At 35.4% G+C, this 20,804-nt stretch overlaps 1 protein-coding gene across 4 annotated transcripts in view; it reads left to right on the forward strand.

Annotated features, from left to right (window-relative positions):
* Positions 1 to 20,804, forward strand: part of BCKDHB (branched chain keto acid dehydrogenase E1 subunit beta) — a 195,891-nt gene that overhangs the window by 44,141 nt on the left and 130,946 nt on the right. For all 4 annotated transcript variants that reach the window (XM_072965536.1, XM_072965537.1, XM_015247972.3 and 1 more), the window contains exon 7: positions 19,929 to 20,026. In XM_072965536.1, the coding sequence (XP_072821637.1) occupies positions 19,929 to 20,026 (98 nt within the window). The remainder of the gene's footprint in view (positions 1 to 19,928; positions 20,027 to 20,804) is intronic.

The following is a 20,804-nucleotide window of genomic DNA, read 5'->3' on the forward strand; positions in this document are numbered from 1 at the left end:
TTTCTGTACCTCCATTAAAGATAGATAGCTAGATAGATAAATAGATAGATAGATAGGTAGGTAGGTAGGTAGATAGATAGATAAATGAAGGAAGGAAGGAAGGAAGGAAGGAAGGAAGAAAGGAAGGAAGGAAGGAAGGAAGGAAAGAAACCCTCCCATGCCAAAAAAGAAATTCAGGATGCTTTTAACCTTTAGTTTTCTTAGACTTGGCCTCTGGTTCAAATCCGTATCTTATAGCTGACCATATTTTGGTTTCTGCGTTTTTGAGGGGGATGAGGTCGGGGACTCTGAATATTCTGACACTGATTCTTTTATTGCTGCCTGTGTGCAGCCACTCTTATCTGGCTCCATCTGTTAATCTCTCAGATCTACTTTGCACGGGTGGAGTAAACTCCACAATTAAGTTTGTTTGGAATGATATAAAAAGGAATGGAGTATTTTGATTTAATAATCTGGAGTGCCTTGTGGAAGACATTTCTGTATTGACAGAGTCAAAAAGATAAAAGATGCTTTAGATTCAGCTTTAGATTCATTTAAAAGATCAAAGAGCATGAAAATTTCTAAGTGGTAGTAATAGGAAGACTTGTATCTGTAACTAACTTAATAGATTGACTTCCCCCCACTACATTCATTCTTGAATTTCCAGTATACATTTGGGAATAGTTAAAACAGGTGACTAAAGATAGGAACCTTTACATTTGAATTTTTTTTAAGAGTTGATGTTGGAAAAGTTCATAGAGTAATAAATATAGGTGTGTATTATTATATTACAGATACTTTGCTGACAGTTACTTGTAAAAATGGGAGTTGATTGGGAGTTGTATTAATTACATAATAGTTCATTTATGCTAATTATCCAGTAATCCTAGCTAAATGGGACATGGTCAAGTATAAGTAAGGACACAAAAGCTAACTTTTGAGGAGTCTAAGGCAATGTTTCTAAAGTCCATGAATTTAAGTCCTCATTTTATTTGTGGAATGGTATCTTAAATACATGGATATATTCATGAATTATACAATTTCAAAAAGTTAGACGAACAGTAGAACCCATAATAAGACCTTAAGGAAGACAGAAGTTTATCTTTCTCTCACATAAGTGTCCTGGTTGGCAGTGTGGCATCTCCTCAGTCATCAAGATACCCGGGCCCTCCTGTTTGATTTCTCTGCTGTCTTCAATGTGGTCCCACAAGGGTGCTCTACTCCCAACATCACATACACATTTTAGCCACCAGGAAGGGGAAAAGAAGGAGGAAAGGGAAAGGGAAGAAGAAGGGGAAAGAGATTCTTTAAAGAATGACTTAAAAGGGGGAGAGGGTAGAGCTCAGTGGTAGAGCATATGCTTCGCATGCACGAGGTCCTGGGTTCAATCCCCAGTGCCTCTGTTTAAAAAATATATACATTTATATATAAATAAAAAACCTACTTACCGCCCCCCCAAAAGAATGACTTGACTGTTTCATTTAATCCTCACAGCAACCTTACCCGAAATTCTGTCACTATCACTATTTTATCCATGAGGAACCTAAGGGTTAGAGAAGTTAAGCAACTTGCCCAAATCTGCACAAACAGGATTCAGACCCAGACAGTTTATCTCTAGACTCAGGCATTGGACGTATATGGTAAATGGATCGTTCCATTTAATCTTCGTAAAAGCTCTGTGAGATGGTATTATCCTGAAACTGCAATGTAGAGAATTTAAGAAACTTACTCACAGAGGAACTAGTGACAGAGTTAGGTTTTAAACCAAGGTGTTCTGACCCCAAAGGCTGTCCTTCTCACATTACTTACCCTACTTTATATACCATTTAAACATTGTTGGGTGGAGGGCATAAATGAAACAAGTTGCTCCCTTGTCCTGGTTTCATGCCAAGAAATATGCTGTTTAAAAACATTTTCCCACAGAATTAAAATGACCTACATTTTAACTGAATGGAAAAATACGCCATCAATAGCCATTCATTGAGGCTGTGTATCATTTATGGGCTGTATAGTCCAAGGTTTGAAGGTGTACCGACTGTGCTAACTTCTCCATTGGCATTGGGTTAATTTTCTTCTTTAAAGGTTATAAAAACTACACGTGACACAGTCCAGTGTGGTCACAGGTCTGATTTGGGAGCCTCTGTGCTATAATTAAGGGACTTGGTCACATGTCCCCGGCTAGAGACAAAGGCAGCCGAGAAATATAGTCTCACATTTCAGGGAGGGGTGTAAAACCATTTGTCCCTGTCACAGCTCTTCTTGACCTCCCTGACCCCCTCATTTTTGGACCTGGTCCCCATACACTATTCTCTGTTGCAACATATGTGCTGTGATGTCTCTCCCTTATGTCTGGTCTACAACATTTAGAAAGGATTTCTTCCCACTTAGCCATTCACTTTATAAACTACAAAGATGAAGGTAAAAATAGGTCATTAATCCATTCTTTATGCAGCAGTTTTCTTAATTTTGTCTCCACTTGTTTTGAATATACAATAAAGCTTGTACCTTTTAAATTTGGAAAGAAAAAGTCACTAAATATTTCTGGATCATTTATTCTAATTATGACATTTACATGCAATTAAATTTTTTAAAAATAGCAGAGGGATATTTAGAAGAGGCAGATAAGGAAGAGCAATCTAGACAATGTCAAAAATATACAAAATAGTTATGATTCAAAAAGAGAATGAGTCAGGGACATTATCAGATAAAGGCATCTGGTGGAGAAGCTGTTCTTGTGTGTCTTTTGAACTTTTTGGTTTTATTTAACTGAATGATTCAGGGCATCAGTGATAACTGAAGTAAATACGGCTTTTATCTATGGTTGTTTAGTGAGAAGAAGTAAGGCTAAAAGCTTGTGTTGCCTTATTTCCAGAATTCACACTACCCTTTCAGGCAAATATAGGTCATAATGATATTGAGGATTTTTTTTTAAGCAAATATAGGAATTAGATACATACTCATACATTCTGAAGGGAAGAAAATTGTTTTAAGTGGTTTCTGAATGGTAGAAGACTTTAAAAATATTTTTGCTAAATCTCAGTGTACACAAAAAAGGAATTCATGTTTTGTATTTTAAATTTGTTTTGGTTGGCATCATTAAAGCAGGTTATTTTTATGCAGGCTAGGACATTTAATACTAGGGATAGTCACTGAAAAGAATTAAGTTTGATGCAGTAATGAGAGAAAATTCATTTGTTAGATTTGTTAGTTTTTAAATTAAAATGATACACAGAATTTAAAAACTCAAATAATATCTTGTAACCAAAAATATTAGTTCCTTACTTCAACCTTTGTCAAATCCATGCTTCTCTCCCTACAGGCAATCATTTATAGTAGTTTTGTGTAGTATATCATCAGATTTGTAAATAATGTGCTTACACTTGCTTTTAAAATTTTAAGCATCATTATTTTAACTTCCTACTAGAATTTGGCTATTTTATGCCCTCTTCTTTTCCCCAGCATGTGTCTCAAAATATCCAGGCTTTAAAAAATATCTCTATAGGGTGGTAGTGTAATTTTTGGTCAGATCATTATTTAGTATTTACATTGCTATGATCACATTGGTATGATTCACAACAGCCAAAAAAAAAAAAAAAACCAAAATACCCAGCATTCTTTTATTTCCTCTTTGATTTTAACTGTTTTCTCTGAAATACTTTTTTTCCTTTTCTTTCTCCTTTCATTTGCTTAATTTCTCATGTTTCTATTACTAATATAGTCCCTAATCTCCTCAGTGTAATCTTTCTTTGTTACGTTCAGACACATTAAGTGGTCAGTCTGATTTCTCTTTTTCCCTTGGGCAACTTGTCTTTCTTGTGGCAGTTGAATAAAGTGGTTACGATTGTAGATTTTGGAACCAGATTGCCTGAGTTTGAAGTCCTGACTCCACTACTTCCTGCTCAGGTGACTTTGGACAAGCTTCTTACCCTCTCTGTTTTAGTTCTCTCAGTACCAGGACAGTGATAATACCTTGTCTCATCAAGTTGATTTAAAGATGAAATGAACAGATTTAAAGGGACTGGCACAGTGAAAGTTCTCCGTCATTGCTGGTGGTGGGTGATGTGACTTCCAAGGGTAACTTAGTTGTATCATTAGTCCTTAATATGACAAAAATATCTATTTTTATATCAGGTATTTTATTCATATATATGAGGGCAGCGTTGAAGTTTGCTAAATGGCAGCTTGGAACTCGAAAGTAGTTCAGTTACCCTGTTGCACTACTTTAATTTTCTTTTTTTTTCATTAAAAAGACATACACCTACTAGAAATAAGATACTGTAATATTTCAGTGTAAACAACATTCTAGTTAAGTGGTTAGCAGTGCCTCACATTGTTTTCTTGAAAAGACTTATTTTTCACCTTATAAAGGTATTGTATGCTCTACCAGCAAACAGTTGATGCTTACTGAGCCACTTACTGTCTTGAAACAACTTTCTGTACAGCTCACGTGCAGGCCCGTGAGTAAGGCTGAGCTCAGCTGGGCAGTTCTGGTGTCCGCTGGGCTCCATCATAGGTCTGCCATCAGTTGCAAGTCAGGTGTGGCTTGGATTTGCTGACCTCAGTTGGGCTCTCTCAGGTATCTGGGGCCGTGGTTGGTGTGCTCTGGTCTGCTGTCCCTCATCCTCCAGCAGGCTAGCGTGGGCTTCTTCACATGGTGGAAGCAGAGGTCTCAAGGGAGCATGCAGAAGCACCCAAGGCCCTTGAAGCCAAGGCTGGCATGCCTCTCTGCTGGAGTATGCTAGAGCAAGCCACAAGCTCAGCCTAAGATCATCAGGAGGGCAAACAGCATCCATTTCTTCATGGGAACAACTGCAAAGTCACATTGCAAAGGGTGTGGATACCGGTTAAAGGATTGTGGCTATTATTGAATCTTTCCTGTGTGTTTATTGAAACTCCTGAAAAGTACAAAAGCGATGATCAAAGGAGCTCATAAATCCATCCCCTAACTGCTCTTGACTTTTTGTTGTATATCCTGCTAGACTTTTGTCTGCATGTATGGCCTTTTTATTACTGTCCATTTATTTTAGTTTTCATTTATTTGATTACAAATGATCTTTTTTACATTTTGTGTTTTTTACTTTCATGCTTGTTTATTCTTCATGAATTGCTCACGTAGACTTCAGCTTTAACCTTGTGGAGTAGCGTTTCCCTACCCAACTCCTCTCCTCGGACCTTTCTGTGCATTTATATTTATACATATATGAATATATAGAACACATTTACATATAAACAGAGTTACATAAGGTCATACTGCAAACATGGTTCTGTGGCTTTTCAAATCTTTTCCCATGCATTTACATTTATACAAATATGTGAATCTATAGAACATATATACACAAGTAATAAAAATAAACATGTTATGTGTAACTATTCTATAACTTGCTTTGCTTACCAATTTATTTTGGATACATTTGAGTGTAAGTTCACAAAGATTTAGCTGATTTCTAACTTATACAATTTCTTGGAGTATACCATAAATTATTTTTCCTTCTATTGTGAAACTTGGAGTTCTTTCTAAATTTTGCCTATTCTAAACAATGTTGATGTAAACATCCCTATTTATATATATATTTGGGCATGTGGAAGGAGAAAATTAGAAGCCTGTATTTTTTGTAGTCTAAACTTTAAAGCCTACGTTTCTTAATTCCATTTTTGTTTTCTGGAAGCCTTTTGTATTCTTTGATTAAGCCCTGAGTAATAAATAATAGATGAAGGCAGACACTGCAAGTGTCTAAAAGGCAGTTACTGAAAGGATCAGGTGTTACCAACACAGGTCCTGTGGGAAGACAAGACTCGATATGTAACCATTTATAGCCTAAAAGCTAAAAGTGAAAGCTGGAAATGTTTGCAAGACAGTTAACTTGGGGATGCTAAAAATAAAAGCCTTGCATTTTTATTCTTGTGCGTATCAGAGTTTTTCTTGCTCTTGTATTTTTAAAACTTTTTTTTTGTGTGTGTTGTTATAAAACATGTCTTTTTCATCTGTTTATTAGAAGTTCACCTTGAAGCAACTGGATCTCAACAGTATAATGTTACCTTCTGGGAAATGTCGCCATTATGTCTATACCTGTGAACTGATTGTCACTGAGAGCAGTGTTTGTCCTATTATTTGGAAATATATGTGTATATCTATACATAGTTTGTAAAGGTTTTTTTAAAGTAGGCAGAAAAGATTGGAACGTTTTTTTCCCTGTTCTTTGTATCTGCACTATAACGATTCTTCTTTTCCAAAAACATGGTTGTCTTCATTTATTCAAACTTTTTATGTTAATGCATAAATTGTGTAGGTATTTCCATTAGGTTTGGCATATTTTGTTGTTAGAGTTACTACTAGATGTTTTATATATATATATATAAATTATGGGTAGGATATTTTTTCTGTTACGTATTTCTAATTGGTTATTACTGGTATATGGATAAGCTATTGATTTTGTGTGTTAATATTGCATTTGGAGACCTTACTCAATTCTCTGATAAAATTTCAATTAATTACCATAAATGTTCTAGGTAGAAAATCTTATCCTCTATAGCTAATGATTATTATAGCTCTTTTTTTCCCCAATAATTGATCAGACATTTCTCTTTTCTTTATTAGAACTCTCATCTTTAAAAAAAATTTTTATTAAAGTATAGTTGATGTACAATATTATATATTATAGGTGTACAATACAGTGATTCATAATCTTTAAAGGTTATACTTCATTTAAAGTTATTATGAAATATTGGCAATATTCCCTGTACTGTACAATATATCCTTGTAGTTTATTTCATACATAATAGTTTGTACCCCTTAAATGTCTCATTCTTCCTTAACCTAGGACACAGTTGATGCTCTTTATCAAGTTAAGGAAATTTCTCTTATTTTTAACTTAGTCACTCCTTCCTGCCACTTCTCCCAAGGTGTTGAATTTTTTTCAGATTCTTTTTGGGTATCTGATGAGATGCTTGTATGGTTTTTCTCCTTTGAGCTCTTGATGAGATGAACTTCATTAACATATTTCCTAATGTTGAGTAATTCGTTTATTTCGGGATAAATTCTACTTGGTCATGATGCATTATTCCATCAGCACATTCCTGTATCAGTTAGATTTTTAAAAAGACTTTTTTGTTCATAAATAGACTATAGTTTTCTTTCTTTACATGTATATGAACATGGATATATATTTATGTGTAAAATTGGTTTATAGCTTATCCTTCCTTCACCCTCCTTGTCTGGTTTCCGAATCAGAGTTAAGCTAGTCTTGTAAAATGAACTGGGCTGCTTTCTTTCTCTGTGCTCCAGACTGGATTGAATATCTAGGTTATTATCTGTTCTATCAGGTTTAATACAATTTGCTTGTAAAACCATTGTTTCTGGTGCCTTTGGGGACAGATTTTTGACTTTGCTTTTGATATCTCTTATAGTTCTTGGTCTACTACTGGTTCTTGAGTAAATATCGGTTATCTGTATCTTTTTATAATATCATATTTTCTCTGAATTTTCAAATTTAGTAGTATAAAATTTTCTTCGTAGTATCATTTGATTAAATCTGTTAATACATATAAAATACTTAGAATAATGCCTGACGTATAAGAAATGCTTCATAAATGTTAGTGGTGTATTAAAAGATGTTTCTATTATTTTAAAAAGCTCCAATAATTTATTTGAATATTAACACCATAAATGTAAGCCTTTATTCAGAATGTTGTACCATGAGCACACTAGAGTGTTCTAATTCAGGAGAGAGAGGGTAAAGGATTTTATAGAGCTTTAGCAAGAGAGGGCAGCCAGTGAGCAGCCAGTTTCAGGAATAGTTGGTCCAAAATGGTTACCAGAAGAGAGAGGAATTGTTCTTCCAATGTTGTTTCTGTTGATTGGACAATTCAGATTTTATAAGAAGTTTAGAAGGAATAGTTGCTAGGTCCATGGTAATACAAGGGCTACTGTGGAATGTTTTTAGCCTGTCAGGGATTCTTATGAAGATTATTTAGGATTTACAACACATCCTAGCATATTTGGATGTACTTTGTATCATGTTAAATCAAGCCAGAGTCCTCTGCTTCTTGATTACAGACAGTTCCTAATGTGTTTCTCAAAATGTGAACAAAGTCAGATGTCTGAGAGTCTAAGATGACTTCTGTTTAAAAGAGTTCTTTATCAAGAGGGGAATTACAAAAATTCCAGTTTGAATCTCACGTTTTAGATATAGTTGTCAATGACATAGTTACCAAGCTTATGTATACATATGTATGTATCTTCAATATTTTTCTTTCCAGATTGAATGATTCAAATGACTTAAATGCACCAAGCATCCAAGTGAAAATTTGTATGCAGTATACCAAATGATTTCTTAACTGACTTCAGTTTTATAGTATTTTCTTTGGTGGCATTAGTGCTTTGGTTTTTCTCCAGCAAAATATTGAGGGCAAATATAATAGCTGTAATAGTATAGAAACATTGCTATTTAAGTATTGTCATGATATTATTAATGTTATTAACATTGTCAAAACTGAACTGTTAACTAACATTAGGGATGTTTTGAGCTGACATTTAGTTGATCTACAGGGTTTCAAATTTGGAATAAAAAGCACACACAAAACCCATTAGGAATTTTCATTTTCAATATATACAAGTGTGTGTTGAGCAAAAGCTGAAGCTATATATTTTGAGGTCTGGCATGCTAATAGGTTGGATAGGTAGGAAGCCCTAAACTCTGGAGGCCATTAGGTTATTTAGGAATTTTCATGTATATTTATCTTTTACAGATAGAAATAAAGTTGTCAGGTGTGTGAAAATTACAGTTGGGAAATTTTTCTCAATTTGAAACATTTCATTAATGTTGTCTTTACTCTTTCAGCATCTTTCAGTGTTGTACTTAAATTTATGGATTCTACCTAATTTATCTTTATCTCAAGTGCTGAATATGTCTTGGGGGGTAGGAAATGATTATTGAATAAATGATGTTTGTTTTTCTTAAGTCATTGGACTACAAATCAGAGTTTCTGGCTATATTAGTGTGTCTAGTATTCCTGGTAATTTGGTAGTTTTAATCTATGATTTGATATAAAGGAATTTATATAAATGGAGAATACAGATTTCTAACAAAGGAGTGATAATACAGCCATATGCAGAGGCAGATACTGGGTGATAGGTGTGTGTGGAGATTGCAAAGAATACTTGATCTATGGAATAAAAAGCCCATTTAGTATATGAATTTGAGGAAATGGGAGCGAATTGCTGCAGCTAAGTGAGAGTTCAAGGTTTAATACTTGATTGGTCTTAGGAAAAACAGCAATTATTTATTCTTAAGATTATGTTGTCAGTCTTTTAAAAATGTGGCAAACCTAACATCCCCTTCGTTAAAATATACAGTTGCTGCTATTGACTTTTAAGGTTTACAATGAGGATTAAGCTTGATATATGTTCATATTTCATATTTCTACTGAAACCCACTTTGGGCAGATGTCTGAGCAATATGACATAGTGGTTATGAGCTTGGACCCCAGAGTTACCCCTTTGCTATCTTATAACTTTACCAAGTTAGTTAATACCTCTCTGCCTCAGTTTCCTTATCTGTAGAATTGGGGTAAATCTAAGATCAATCACATTGAGTTGTGAGGATGAAATGAGGCGATAATGCTGGGAAAGGGATTGGAAATTAGTAAACTGTATTTTTCTTTTTCTTTTTTTTTAAATTGAAATATAGTCAGTTTACAATGTGTCAATTTCTGGTGTGCAGCATAATGCTTCAGTCATATATGTAAGTGCATACATTCCTTTTCATATTCTGTTTCATTATAGGTTACTACAAGGTATTGAATATAGTTCCCTGTGCTCTACAGTAGAACCTTGTTGTTTATCTATTTTATACATAGTAATGTGTCTCTGCAAATCTTGAACTCCCAATTTATCCCTTCCCACCCCCTACCCCTCCTGGTTACCGTAAGTTTATTTTCTATGTCTGAGTCTGTTTCTGTGTATTTTTCTGACGCCCTGGCTGTCCAAGTTCCAGGAGATTCTGTCAATGGACGGTATTTGCATTGGATTAGAAGGAGAGATGGAGGTGGAAGGGAAGGAGGCCATTGTGGTTTTGGAGGCATCGCTGGTCATGGCATTGACGAGACTCTAGCAGCTGTCATTGTTCTGCAGCATCAATGTCAGCAGCTTGATGGGCCTTCAGCTGGGCTCTCCTGCTCAACAGCATCACGTGGTAGCTCCTGCACTGTTAGTGGGTCTTCTGGGCTCCTAGGTCCAGCCCAGAAGTCATATCTGCTTCCTGATCTCTGAGTTGCATTATTTCACCATGTGCTACTCCAGCCCTTGCCACATCTTTCTAGCAGATTCCCTGAATCCACTTCTTCTCGAGAAGTTCGTTTTCCTGATTGGATCCTGATTCATAAAGTCATTAACCACTGTTCAGTGTTACATATGCAATGATGAATTTTGCAGTCTAGCAGACGTATCGCATGGTTCCCACATGTCTTTCTTCTTCTTAGAACTGTTGTCTTTGGCTGATATGCTCCAGTGATTTTTTTCTGTCCGTTCTTTGCATTTAAGAAATCAGAGGACAAAAGCTCCTGGAAAATATAGCTCCTCATGGGTATTTATGGAAACTGAGGGTCTTAAGATACCAAAAACGTGATATAGAAAATATCATAATACTTTAATGTTGGAAAGTCATCTACTCAATATAAGGTATTATATTTTATTGATTCTAAGATGTCCATTACCCTTCACATTGTAACATATCTGAAATTGGAATGTGGCTTAAAATCAGTGGCATCTTGCAGTCATCTTAACCAGTGGCCACTGCTACCTGCTCGTGCACAAATATCAAAATGGTTAATCAGGACCAGTAGCTACAGATTGAGTATCAACAGCTTAGAATAAAATTTCAGAGACGCCAGAGAACTACTCTTTTAACAGTGAGGTTCTAAGTGGTGTGATGGGTAGAAGGCTGGGAAAAGTGGAGGATCACAATTCAGCGATCTTTGGAAGCAGGAATCAGAAATAGGCTGTTCCTAATGCTGAGCTAGCGGGAAATCCTGGTACCTATCTTTTAATTTTTTTAATGGATTTATTTAAAAGGTGCTGCATCAGTGATGTGCCTAGTAACACAGAAAATGATATTCTGTAAAGAACATGTACACTGATGTTCGTAAGTCAAAAGGTGAGTGAGAATTAGATTCTGAAGGTGAAAGAGTTCTAGGAATAGTGTAACTAACTTATTTTCCTTACACTTTGTTATGATGTGTATATAAAGGTGATAGATAATACCCACGTTTGATTAGGTGTAACTTTTTTCTTTCAATAAGAATAAAATAAAAATTCTAGGTTTTTTTTCCGTGGTTTTTTTCGGGGGGAGAGGTAATTAGGTTTGTTTGTTTCTTTCTTTGTGGTTCATAAACTAATGGTGATTTTACAGTTGACTGTGAAAACTAATATATTCTTTTTCTATATCAACATAATTCTTTTGTTAGGTAATTTTTTTTCTTGAAACTTGCTATATGCTGATGGAGAATGGCTTTAAAATGTGCCCTTTAATTCAGCATTCCATTATTATCTTTGCCAAATACCAGTTTATCTTGTTAGAATCTGTGTAAGTGAAGTTCATTCATATGTAGCTCCTTGCTCTAGAAAATATTTACTTAAGGAATTCTAGAGTCTTAAACATGAAAAATGGACAAATGCTAGTAAAATGGCTGATGGGAGAACTTTTGTTAAATTATTAAATACTGCACAATAGAAAGTACATGAGGAAAAAAAAAACCCTGAGAGTAATTGCAAAGATTGAACAAGGTATGTTATAAGTATGGTTAAATTTTAGCATATGCACTAAGTTTGTTGACACATATTGCAGAAAAATATCAGTTGTTGTAAAAGCTTTTCTGTTACATTAACTGAGACAGGAGAACGAAAAGAAGCTAATTTTGAAATTGTGTAAGGAATACGGTGGTTGCTTTACCAAATCTTTGTTTTTGTGATGACTTTGAGAAAAAGAATCTAATTTGTCTTATATACAAAAGAACTGGGAATGTGGGATTTTCAAAATAACTAATTATCAAAGAACAAGAATTAACGTGCATTTGAGTTGAACTGGGTCCAGGACTTTTTGTTTCAAGGTAGTATAGCTATTCAGTAAAAAATAATAGGTAGATTTTTTTATTTTTCAGTAATAATGACAACATGACCTTCTGAAACAGTAATGCTTATAAAAACATTTGATATCTTAAAATCATATCTTATATGTAAAAGTTAGTGTGAGAAGTTAAAACTTTAACATGCTTATAGTGTGAAGGCCTAGGTTATTATGTGGTTGTGACCCTCAACCACTGTGGCTCCCAGGACATCCCCCTGGTTGACTCCTTTGTGGAACTGAGGCTTTTGTCAGTTTATGCTGTGCACACATGCTCCTTATAATCACCATGGGTTAAATAATATCAAAGGCTTGCACTTCATTATTTTATTTATGGAAAGTTGATTTTATCTTCTAATTAGACTCTAATATTAATATTATGACAAATATATTGATAAATATAGACAAATATTATAACAATATATTGACTTTTTAAAGTAGACTGTTAATCTTTAGACCTTCAGTAATTTGAGGTGCAGAGATGATGCAAAGATTGGGCACAACGGTTTTGGAGAATAATTTTATAGTGGTTACTAGAAGAAATTGCATTTAGTTTTTTTGTTCATATGGGCTTATCTCTCACATCAGTGTTAAAGGTAATTGTTAGTGTAGAGGTGAAAAATTACCAAAAAAGTATGACCATAATTAATACCTTCAAATTTGAAAGGAGAGTGTTTAGGAAAAGAACGATTATAATATAGAGAGATTAATTTATGGTTAAATAGAAGTTTTATACAGCAAATGGTAATAGGAATAAGAATAACGTTCCTGGGATGAAAACTTTATAGTCTCAGTGACTGTACCAATGCAGTATTTTAAATTATAAAGCTGTTTTCTTCCTCAGAACTGACAGAACATCTATAGCAATTAACTTAATGTGTCCTCATTCTGTTCCTGTGATGTGGCAGGTAGACGCAGGCTGCTTCCCATAGTTATAGGTGGGAGACTGGGGCACAGAAGTAATATGATGCTTTGTCAGGGCAGCAGATTACATGCAGAGACAGGGCTGGGACTGGGCTCTTGTGGGGACGGGTGTACGCACTGTCCCCATTAGGTTGTAAATTCTGGCAAATGAGCGAGGCTCTCTCAGGTGTGGAGACTTGGGATCTGCTGTTACTGATCAGGCAGCATGAAGTAACGTACTTTAGAAATACACTTCCTTTTTAAAAGGAACATTTGTGCTTTATCACAGCATCATGTTTAATGCAACACAATAAAGCCCTACCAAGCTTAACATCTGTGAGGAAACGAGCATTACTGTAGGTTAGTGCCAGCGCAGAGAAATGACCCTATTATCTCTGTCCCAGTAATACTGTGCCTCACAGTGGGACTTACAGCATTAAGAGTGAATTGTTGCTCTCTAGCCAATTCTTTCTACATGAGTTCTTAATGTATTACATCGGAAAGAATTGGAAAGTTCTTTCTAGGGACTTGGAAATATAATTTAAAGCTTTCAGTGTTCACCTTTACCTGAAGCATCATGTAAGTCTGTGTTGACACATGTTTGTAGGTGTGTGTACACACACACGCACACACACACACCTCACACCTTCATTTCTTTGTACGCACTTTTTCTTTCTATATGAAATGTCTCCTTTATTTCCTCTTGTGCCAAGTACTTCTTTATCTCTGAGACCCTGATCAGTTGTCCCCTTGTTGGTGGTGAAGCTGCCTCTACCTTATAATCAGATGTTTCTCTCTGTAGTTCCAGAGCAGTTTGTCCTCACTGCTACATCTTTTTCTGGGGGCAGGGAGAGGTAATTAGGTTTGTTTGTTTGTTTGTTTATTTATTTATTTATTTATTTATTTATTTATTTATTTATTTATTTATTTATAATGGAGGTCCTGGGAATTGAACCCAGGACCTTGTGCATGCTAAGCATGTGCTCTACCCCTGAACTATAACCTCCCCCCTCTTAAAAAATTAGTTTTTTTTGTTTTTTGTTTTGCATCATGTTTTTATTTGTTTGTTGATTATCTCTTTTCATCCTTTTAACTCCCAGTTGAGCATGTGCCTCTCAAGGACAGGAACTGCCTTTTTTAATTTCATAGTCTAGCATCTTGCAGGATGTCTGCATATATCAGGTATGCGATGACTATTAAATGAATTAGTGTATATTATACATAGTCTGTAGGTTATTTATATACTCTACCTTATTTAAAGAATGTGTTGGGGAGAGGGTATATCTCAAGTGGTAGAGCACAATCTTAGCACATGTGAGGTCCTGGGTTCAATCCCCAGTACCTCCTCTAAAAAAAAAAAATAAGTAAATAAACATAATTACCCCCCACCCCCCAAGAAAGAAAATGTTAAGGTGACTTATAAGCAGTGCAACAAATTTGAAGAAAATGGAAGGAGAAAAGAAAGAGAATGGGAAATAAAAGGGATTAAGCATGAGTTAATTCATGCTGAGTCTATAAATGTACGTATAATATGAATATAAGGGCATTTGCAACTGCAAAGAAGCAGAGATGTTGGAACTTACCATATCCATTAAAAAAATTGATCCTGTCTGATGTTTGAGCAAAAAATTGCATCTTTTTTATTTCATCCTTAGAAAGCTCTGTCTCTTTTTTCCCTAAGCCACACGTTTTTGTCAACACAGCTGATGCTGATGGGTTTCCCTTTGGAATGCTCATGAGTGCTAAGATTAGAATGTAATCAGCACATGGGGGAGTGGGGAGGCTGTTAGTCCCACTGCTGGGAAAACAGGAATCTGGCTGCAGAGGGGGCTTCAGTTCCCGGGGTTTCGTGCTCTAACTCCTCTTACCTGCTCTCTTTCATAAAGCACTTAGCCGTGGTGTAAGAATGACTATGTGAAATAAAAACTCTCTCTTGGAATAAAAATCTTTAAGTTAATAAATAATTCAAGTTAATAAAACTAAAAAGTACCTGTGAATTATAGCTTGCTCTCTAGGTGACCTGTTGGCCACGTTTAAATAAATGAACATCTTAAAATTGTGTTCTTTTTATATTTAAAATTTAAATACATTTTACATATATTTAAAATTATATTGTTAAATTTATATATGTGTGTGTCTCTCTCTCTCTATATAAATATAATTATAAAATCTCCCTTTTTCATTCGTCTGTTGATGGACATTTAGATTGCTTCCATATCTTAACAATTATAAATAATGCTGCTAATGAACCTTGGGTGCATGTGTCTTTTCAAATTAGTGTTTTCATTTTCTTTGGATATATACCCAGGAATGGAATTGCTGGATCATGTGGTAGTTCTACTTTTAGTTTTCCAAGGACCCTCCATACCGTTTTCTATAGTGATTACACCAACTTAACCTTCCCACCAACAGTGTACAAGAGTTCCCTTTTCTGTACATCCTTGCCAGCATTTGTAATTTATAGAATTTTTAAATTTAGTTTTTGTTGAATGAAAGTTTCTTTAATTTCTATAGTACCTTACAGTTTCCAAAAATGTCACACACATGATTTTATATAATCCCATAATAACCGTTTTTTTCTTTCCCCACCCCTGTTTTGCTCCTCTTCTCTTTCCCCACAGTAATTTGTTCTCTGTATCTGTCTGCTTCTTTTTTGTTTTATTCACTAGTTTGTTGTATTTTTTAGATTCCACATATAAGTGATACCATACAGTGTTTATCTTTCTCTCTCTGACTTATTTCACTTGGCATAATGCCCTCCAAGTCCATCCACATTGCTGCCAGTGGCAAAATTTCATTCTTTTTTATGGCTGAGTATTCCATTATATATGTGTACATATACATATACTATCTTTATCCATTCATCTGTTAATGGACACTTAGTTTGATTTCATACCTGGACAGTTATAAATAATGCTGCTGTGAACTTGAGGTGCATGTATCTTTTTGAATTAGTATTTTTCTTGTTTTCAGATATATACCCAGAAGTGGAATTGCTAGGTCATATGGTAGTTCTGTTTTGAATTTTTTTGGAAACCTCTGTATTTTTTTCCACAGTGGCTGTACCAATTGACAGTCCCACTAACAGTGTACAAGGGTTCCCTCTTCTCCACATCCTCGCCAACATTTATTTGTGTTCTTTTTGATGATAGCCATTCTGACAGGCGTGAGGTGATATCTCACTGTGGTTTTGATTTGCATTTTTCTGATGATCAACAGTGATGAGCATCTTTACATGCACCTGTTAGCCATTGGTATGTTTTCTTTGGAAAAATGTCTGTTCAGGTCTTCTGCTCATTTTTAAAAATCAGTTGTTTGTTTTGTTATTGAGTTATATGAGCTCTTTATATATTTTGGATATAAATGCCTTATTGTGGGGTTATGGTCACATCATTTGAAAATATTTTCCTCCCATTCAGTACATTGTCTTTTCATTTTGTTGACGGTTTCCTGTGCTGTGCAAAAGCTTTTTCATTTAATTAGGTCCCATTTGTTTATTTTTGCTTTTGTCTCTTTTGCCTGAGGAGATAGATCCAAAAAAAATATTGCTGGGATTTTTGTCAAAGAGTGTTTTGGGTATGTTCTCTTCTAGAAGTTTTATGGTTTCTAGTCTTACATTTAGGTCTTTAATCCATAAAATTATATTCTTATTCTCTTTCTCTCAGAATTAAACTTATGCAAATCTAAAAAGAGATTTTTTTTGGGTAATTTTTTATCTGAGATCTTCCTGAATCAAATTCTTGTCATGATTTCTCCTTTCTTCCTTCCTTTCTTCCTTCCTTTCTTTCTTCCTTCCTTCCTTTCTTTCGCTCTTTCTTTCTTTTCTTTCTTTCTTTCTTTCTTTTGATGGACTTTAAAATTGGTTTGTCATGTTGTCCATTAAGTAATTGTTAAAGTAATGAGGTCTTATTCTGGGTAATTTATTGAATACAATGAAGCAGTTAGTCACTCACTGGCAATTTTTCAAAGGAGGTGGGCCAAGATACCAACCCATTTCTTTTGGTGCACCAGCCTTTAGAGTTGGGTGTTCCAAGGATTTGCTAATCACCAGCTGGCAACCGATTTACAAGGCGGGTAAGATGGGACTCCTGAGTGGTGGCCACCAACTCACAAGCAAGACAGAGTGTGTACTGGCTTCAAGACTTGTCTTTTGTATGTGCATCTTGATGGCAGAGAGACTGCGTGCTACCCGTGGCATGTTTGCCAGATGTTATCATTTCTTGACCATCACTTTGGCTTAGCAGCTGAGAACTGCTAAGTAAAATATGTTATTCCAGTTGAATATGTCTGTCTTCCTATTTGTTCCTTTGTCCATCCATCCATATGTCCATTGATCCTTCCATCCATCCAATACTGGGCTTAAGCCATCAGTGAATGGGCTAGAATTAACCTCTGAAAGCACTGTTTAGAATTGAGGTTGGGAAACATTTTCTATAAAGGGACAGATGGTAAATATTTTAGACTTATAGGCAATGCTGTCTCTTGCAACTACTCAGTTCTGCTGTTGAAGGACAAAAAACAACCACAGATAATACGCAAATGAATGGACGTGGTTGTGTGCCAATAAAACATTGTTTACAGAAGTTACTTCCCTGCCCCTTGTTTAGACAGTTGGAAGTATCTGACTCAACATAGTTTGTGTGCTACACAAAAAACTTAAAAAAAATGCTTTTGATGCTTATCTGTTTCCTAACAGCTGTGTCTCAGGTTTGTTAGCTTAATTGTCATCTGTGTTGAGGTTTACCCACAAAAGAAATTTTATAGGTTTTACCATTTTATTTATTTATTTTATTTAAACATATTGATGGTTTAAAACTTACTCATTTTTCTCCAGCACTGGTTATAGAAAAGTCATTGGATTGGAAATATACAAAAATACAAGGACTAAAATTTTCCACCACATCATTGATAACAGCAACATTAAATTGGATAATTTTTACTTACAAATATGATTTTAAAAACTATATTTTTGATATGAAAACATATCCAAGATATATTGCTAAGTGGAAATGGAGATTGTAGAAGGGTTTTAATTAGTGTGTACAATGTGATTCTGTTTGTGGAAAGAAAACAAGATTTACATATATCTATGAACAGTCAACAGGTTTGAACTGTGCGGGCCCACTTGTACTGGGTTTTTCTCAGTAGTAAATACTACTGAATAGTACCACGATCCATGGTTAGTTGAATGTGTGGATGTGGATGTGGAACCAAGGATGCAGAGGGCTGACTGTAAGTTATATGCATAATTTGACCCGTGGAGGGTCTATGCCCCTATCCTCTGTGTTGTTCAAGGATCATATTACAAATATATCTGAAAAGATACTGAATCAGCCAGGGTCCTTAGTTTTCAAGTAGATGAGATCAACTCTATCCAATAAAAGCAGAAAGATAATTGAAGGATAATATGAAGGATAAGCTCAGAGAGCTCTAGAGTACCTAAAAACTAGGTTTAGAGGTCATATATCTAGGTACAAAATTTGACTGCATAGTGGTTTTGCAAAGATGCCGCTGCAACTTTAGTGGACACGGAACTGTAGTCTGAACCACTGGTACCATTGAACCTGGATGCCAGATCTGCCTCCACCGTTAGTATCTCTTGGATTCTGGATATTTGCTGGTCTCTGGTATCATCAGCTTCCAATTCAGAGGCTGGTACGGGTGGTGCATTTAATTGGCAGAGCCCATGTTTTGCGCCCTAGCTGCAAGGGAAGCTGGAAAAGTGAATGTGTGGACCTCACCTTTGAAGTGGACAGGGAGCCTTGCTTCATGAGGATTGTAGGAAGATAATTAAGGGATCTGGACAACGGAAAGAATGAGAATTATTCATTGCAGGCACTATGAAATTGTTGGTATTGATTACTTCTGGGCAGTGGAGTTGGAAAGGCTTACTTGGGAGCAGAGAGAACCTTTTCTTTTACTCTTCTGTGCTTTTTGAATTTAAAAAAAAAGAAAAAGGAAATTCATGTAACAATGGTAATAAAAAGACCATGGGGAAAATGAACAAAAGGGAACAACACTTTTTCCCACCACTTCCATTCTTACTCTACTTCACAGAGGCATTCAAGAAGGTTTCCCAGCATAATGGGGCAATTCCATCAATGTCCTATTCAATTTCCATAAAAATTCATCTTACTCTTTCCTCTTGAATTCAGTCAACTCTATGTTACTTGCACTTGGCTGGACAGAGAAATCATGAAATGGTTTTCTCTGGAGTACCAGTGGTTTATTCTTCCTTTTGTCCTGGTGGAGCTGATTTGGTACCTCTCTTTGAGATTACAGGATTCAGCTTTGAAAATTAAGGTGTTGTCACCTGCTGTGGTTGATGAACTGTTCATAGATGCAAGGTGCAAAAATAAAGTATACTTGAAACCTTGGCCCTACTATGTGTGTGTGGTTTTTTTTTTCTATTTTTCAAACACCCATAACTCCTTGATAGAAAACTTGTCTGAGAACTTAATTCCATCCAATAAAGTTTTAGCAGACATATTAACATTTTGTAAACTTTATTTTGTAGAATAGGTTTAGACTGATAGAAAAAGTACAAAGACACTACAGAGTTCCCAGACACCCCAAGCCCAGTTTCCCCTATTATTAACATCTTATGTTAGTAGGGTACATTTGTTATAATTAATGAACCAATGTTGATAAATTATTATTAACTAAAGTCCAAACTTTATTAAGATTTTCTAAGTTTTTCCCTAAAGTTCTTTTTCTGTTCCAGGATAGCTGATTTATATTGTACTTTTTGATCTGTGTAGTAATGTCATATTGTAAATGCTGTTTCTGTTATAAATAACTTATGGAATTTTGGGGAAGAATAAATAAAAGTAAGCTTGCCACAGTGAGGTTCATATATTCTTTTATGCACAAATGCCACATGCAAAAAAATAATTAACCTTTCATTTTTTTCCCTTGTTATCTATTCAGTGGAGCAGGTTCCCATAGAACCATACAACATCCCCTTGTCCCAAGCCGAGGTCATCCAGGAAGGGAGTGATGTTACGCTCGTTGCCTGGGGCACTCAGGTCAGTAACAGTTGTGGCAACAGGTAATGTCCATCTTGTGTTTGGAAGCTCTCATTCTCAATTCTCATCCGATGAAGATCAGAATTATGTCTTGTTTTGTGCTACATCTGTATCTGGTACTGATTTTTTTTTTTTACATTTTTTATTGATTCATAATCATTTTACAGTGTTGTGTCAAATTCCAGTGTTCAGCACAATTTTTCAGTCATTCATGGACATATACACACTCGTCACATTTTTTTCTCTGTTATTTATCATAACATTTTGTGTATATTTCCCTGTGCTATACAGTGTAATCTTGTTTATCTATTCTACAATTTTGAAATCCCAGTCTATCCCTTCCCACCCTCTACCCCCCCGCCCCCGGTAACCACAAGTCTGTATTCTCTGTCCATGAGTCTATTTCTGTCCTGTATTTATGCTTTGTTTTTGTTTTTTAGATTCCACATGTGAGCGATCTCATATGGTATTTTTCTTTCTCTTTCTGGTTTACTTCACTTAGAATGACATTCTCTAGGAGCATCCATGTTGCTGCAAATGGCATTATGTTGTCAGTTTTTATGGCTGAGTAGTATTCCATTGTATAAATATACCACATCTTCTTTATCCAGTCACCTGTTGACGGACATTTAGGTTGTTTCCATGTTTTGGCTATTGTAAATAGTGCTGCTATGAACATTGGGGTGCAGGTGTCATCCTGAAGTAGATTTCCTTCTGGGTACAAGCCCAGGAGTGGGATTCCTAGGTCATATGGTAAGTCTATTCCTAGTCTTTTGAG

Source organism: Vicugna pacos, chromosome 8, assembly GCF_048564905.1.
Source record: "Vicugna pacos chromosome 8, VicPac4, whole genome shotgun sequence".
In the NCBI taxonomy this organism is placed as follows: domain Eukaryota; kingdom Metazoa; phylum Chordata; class Mammalia; order Artiodactyla; family Camelidae; genus Vicugna; species Vicugna pacos.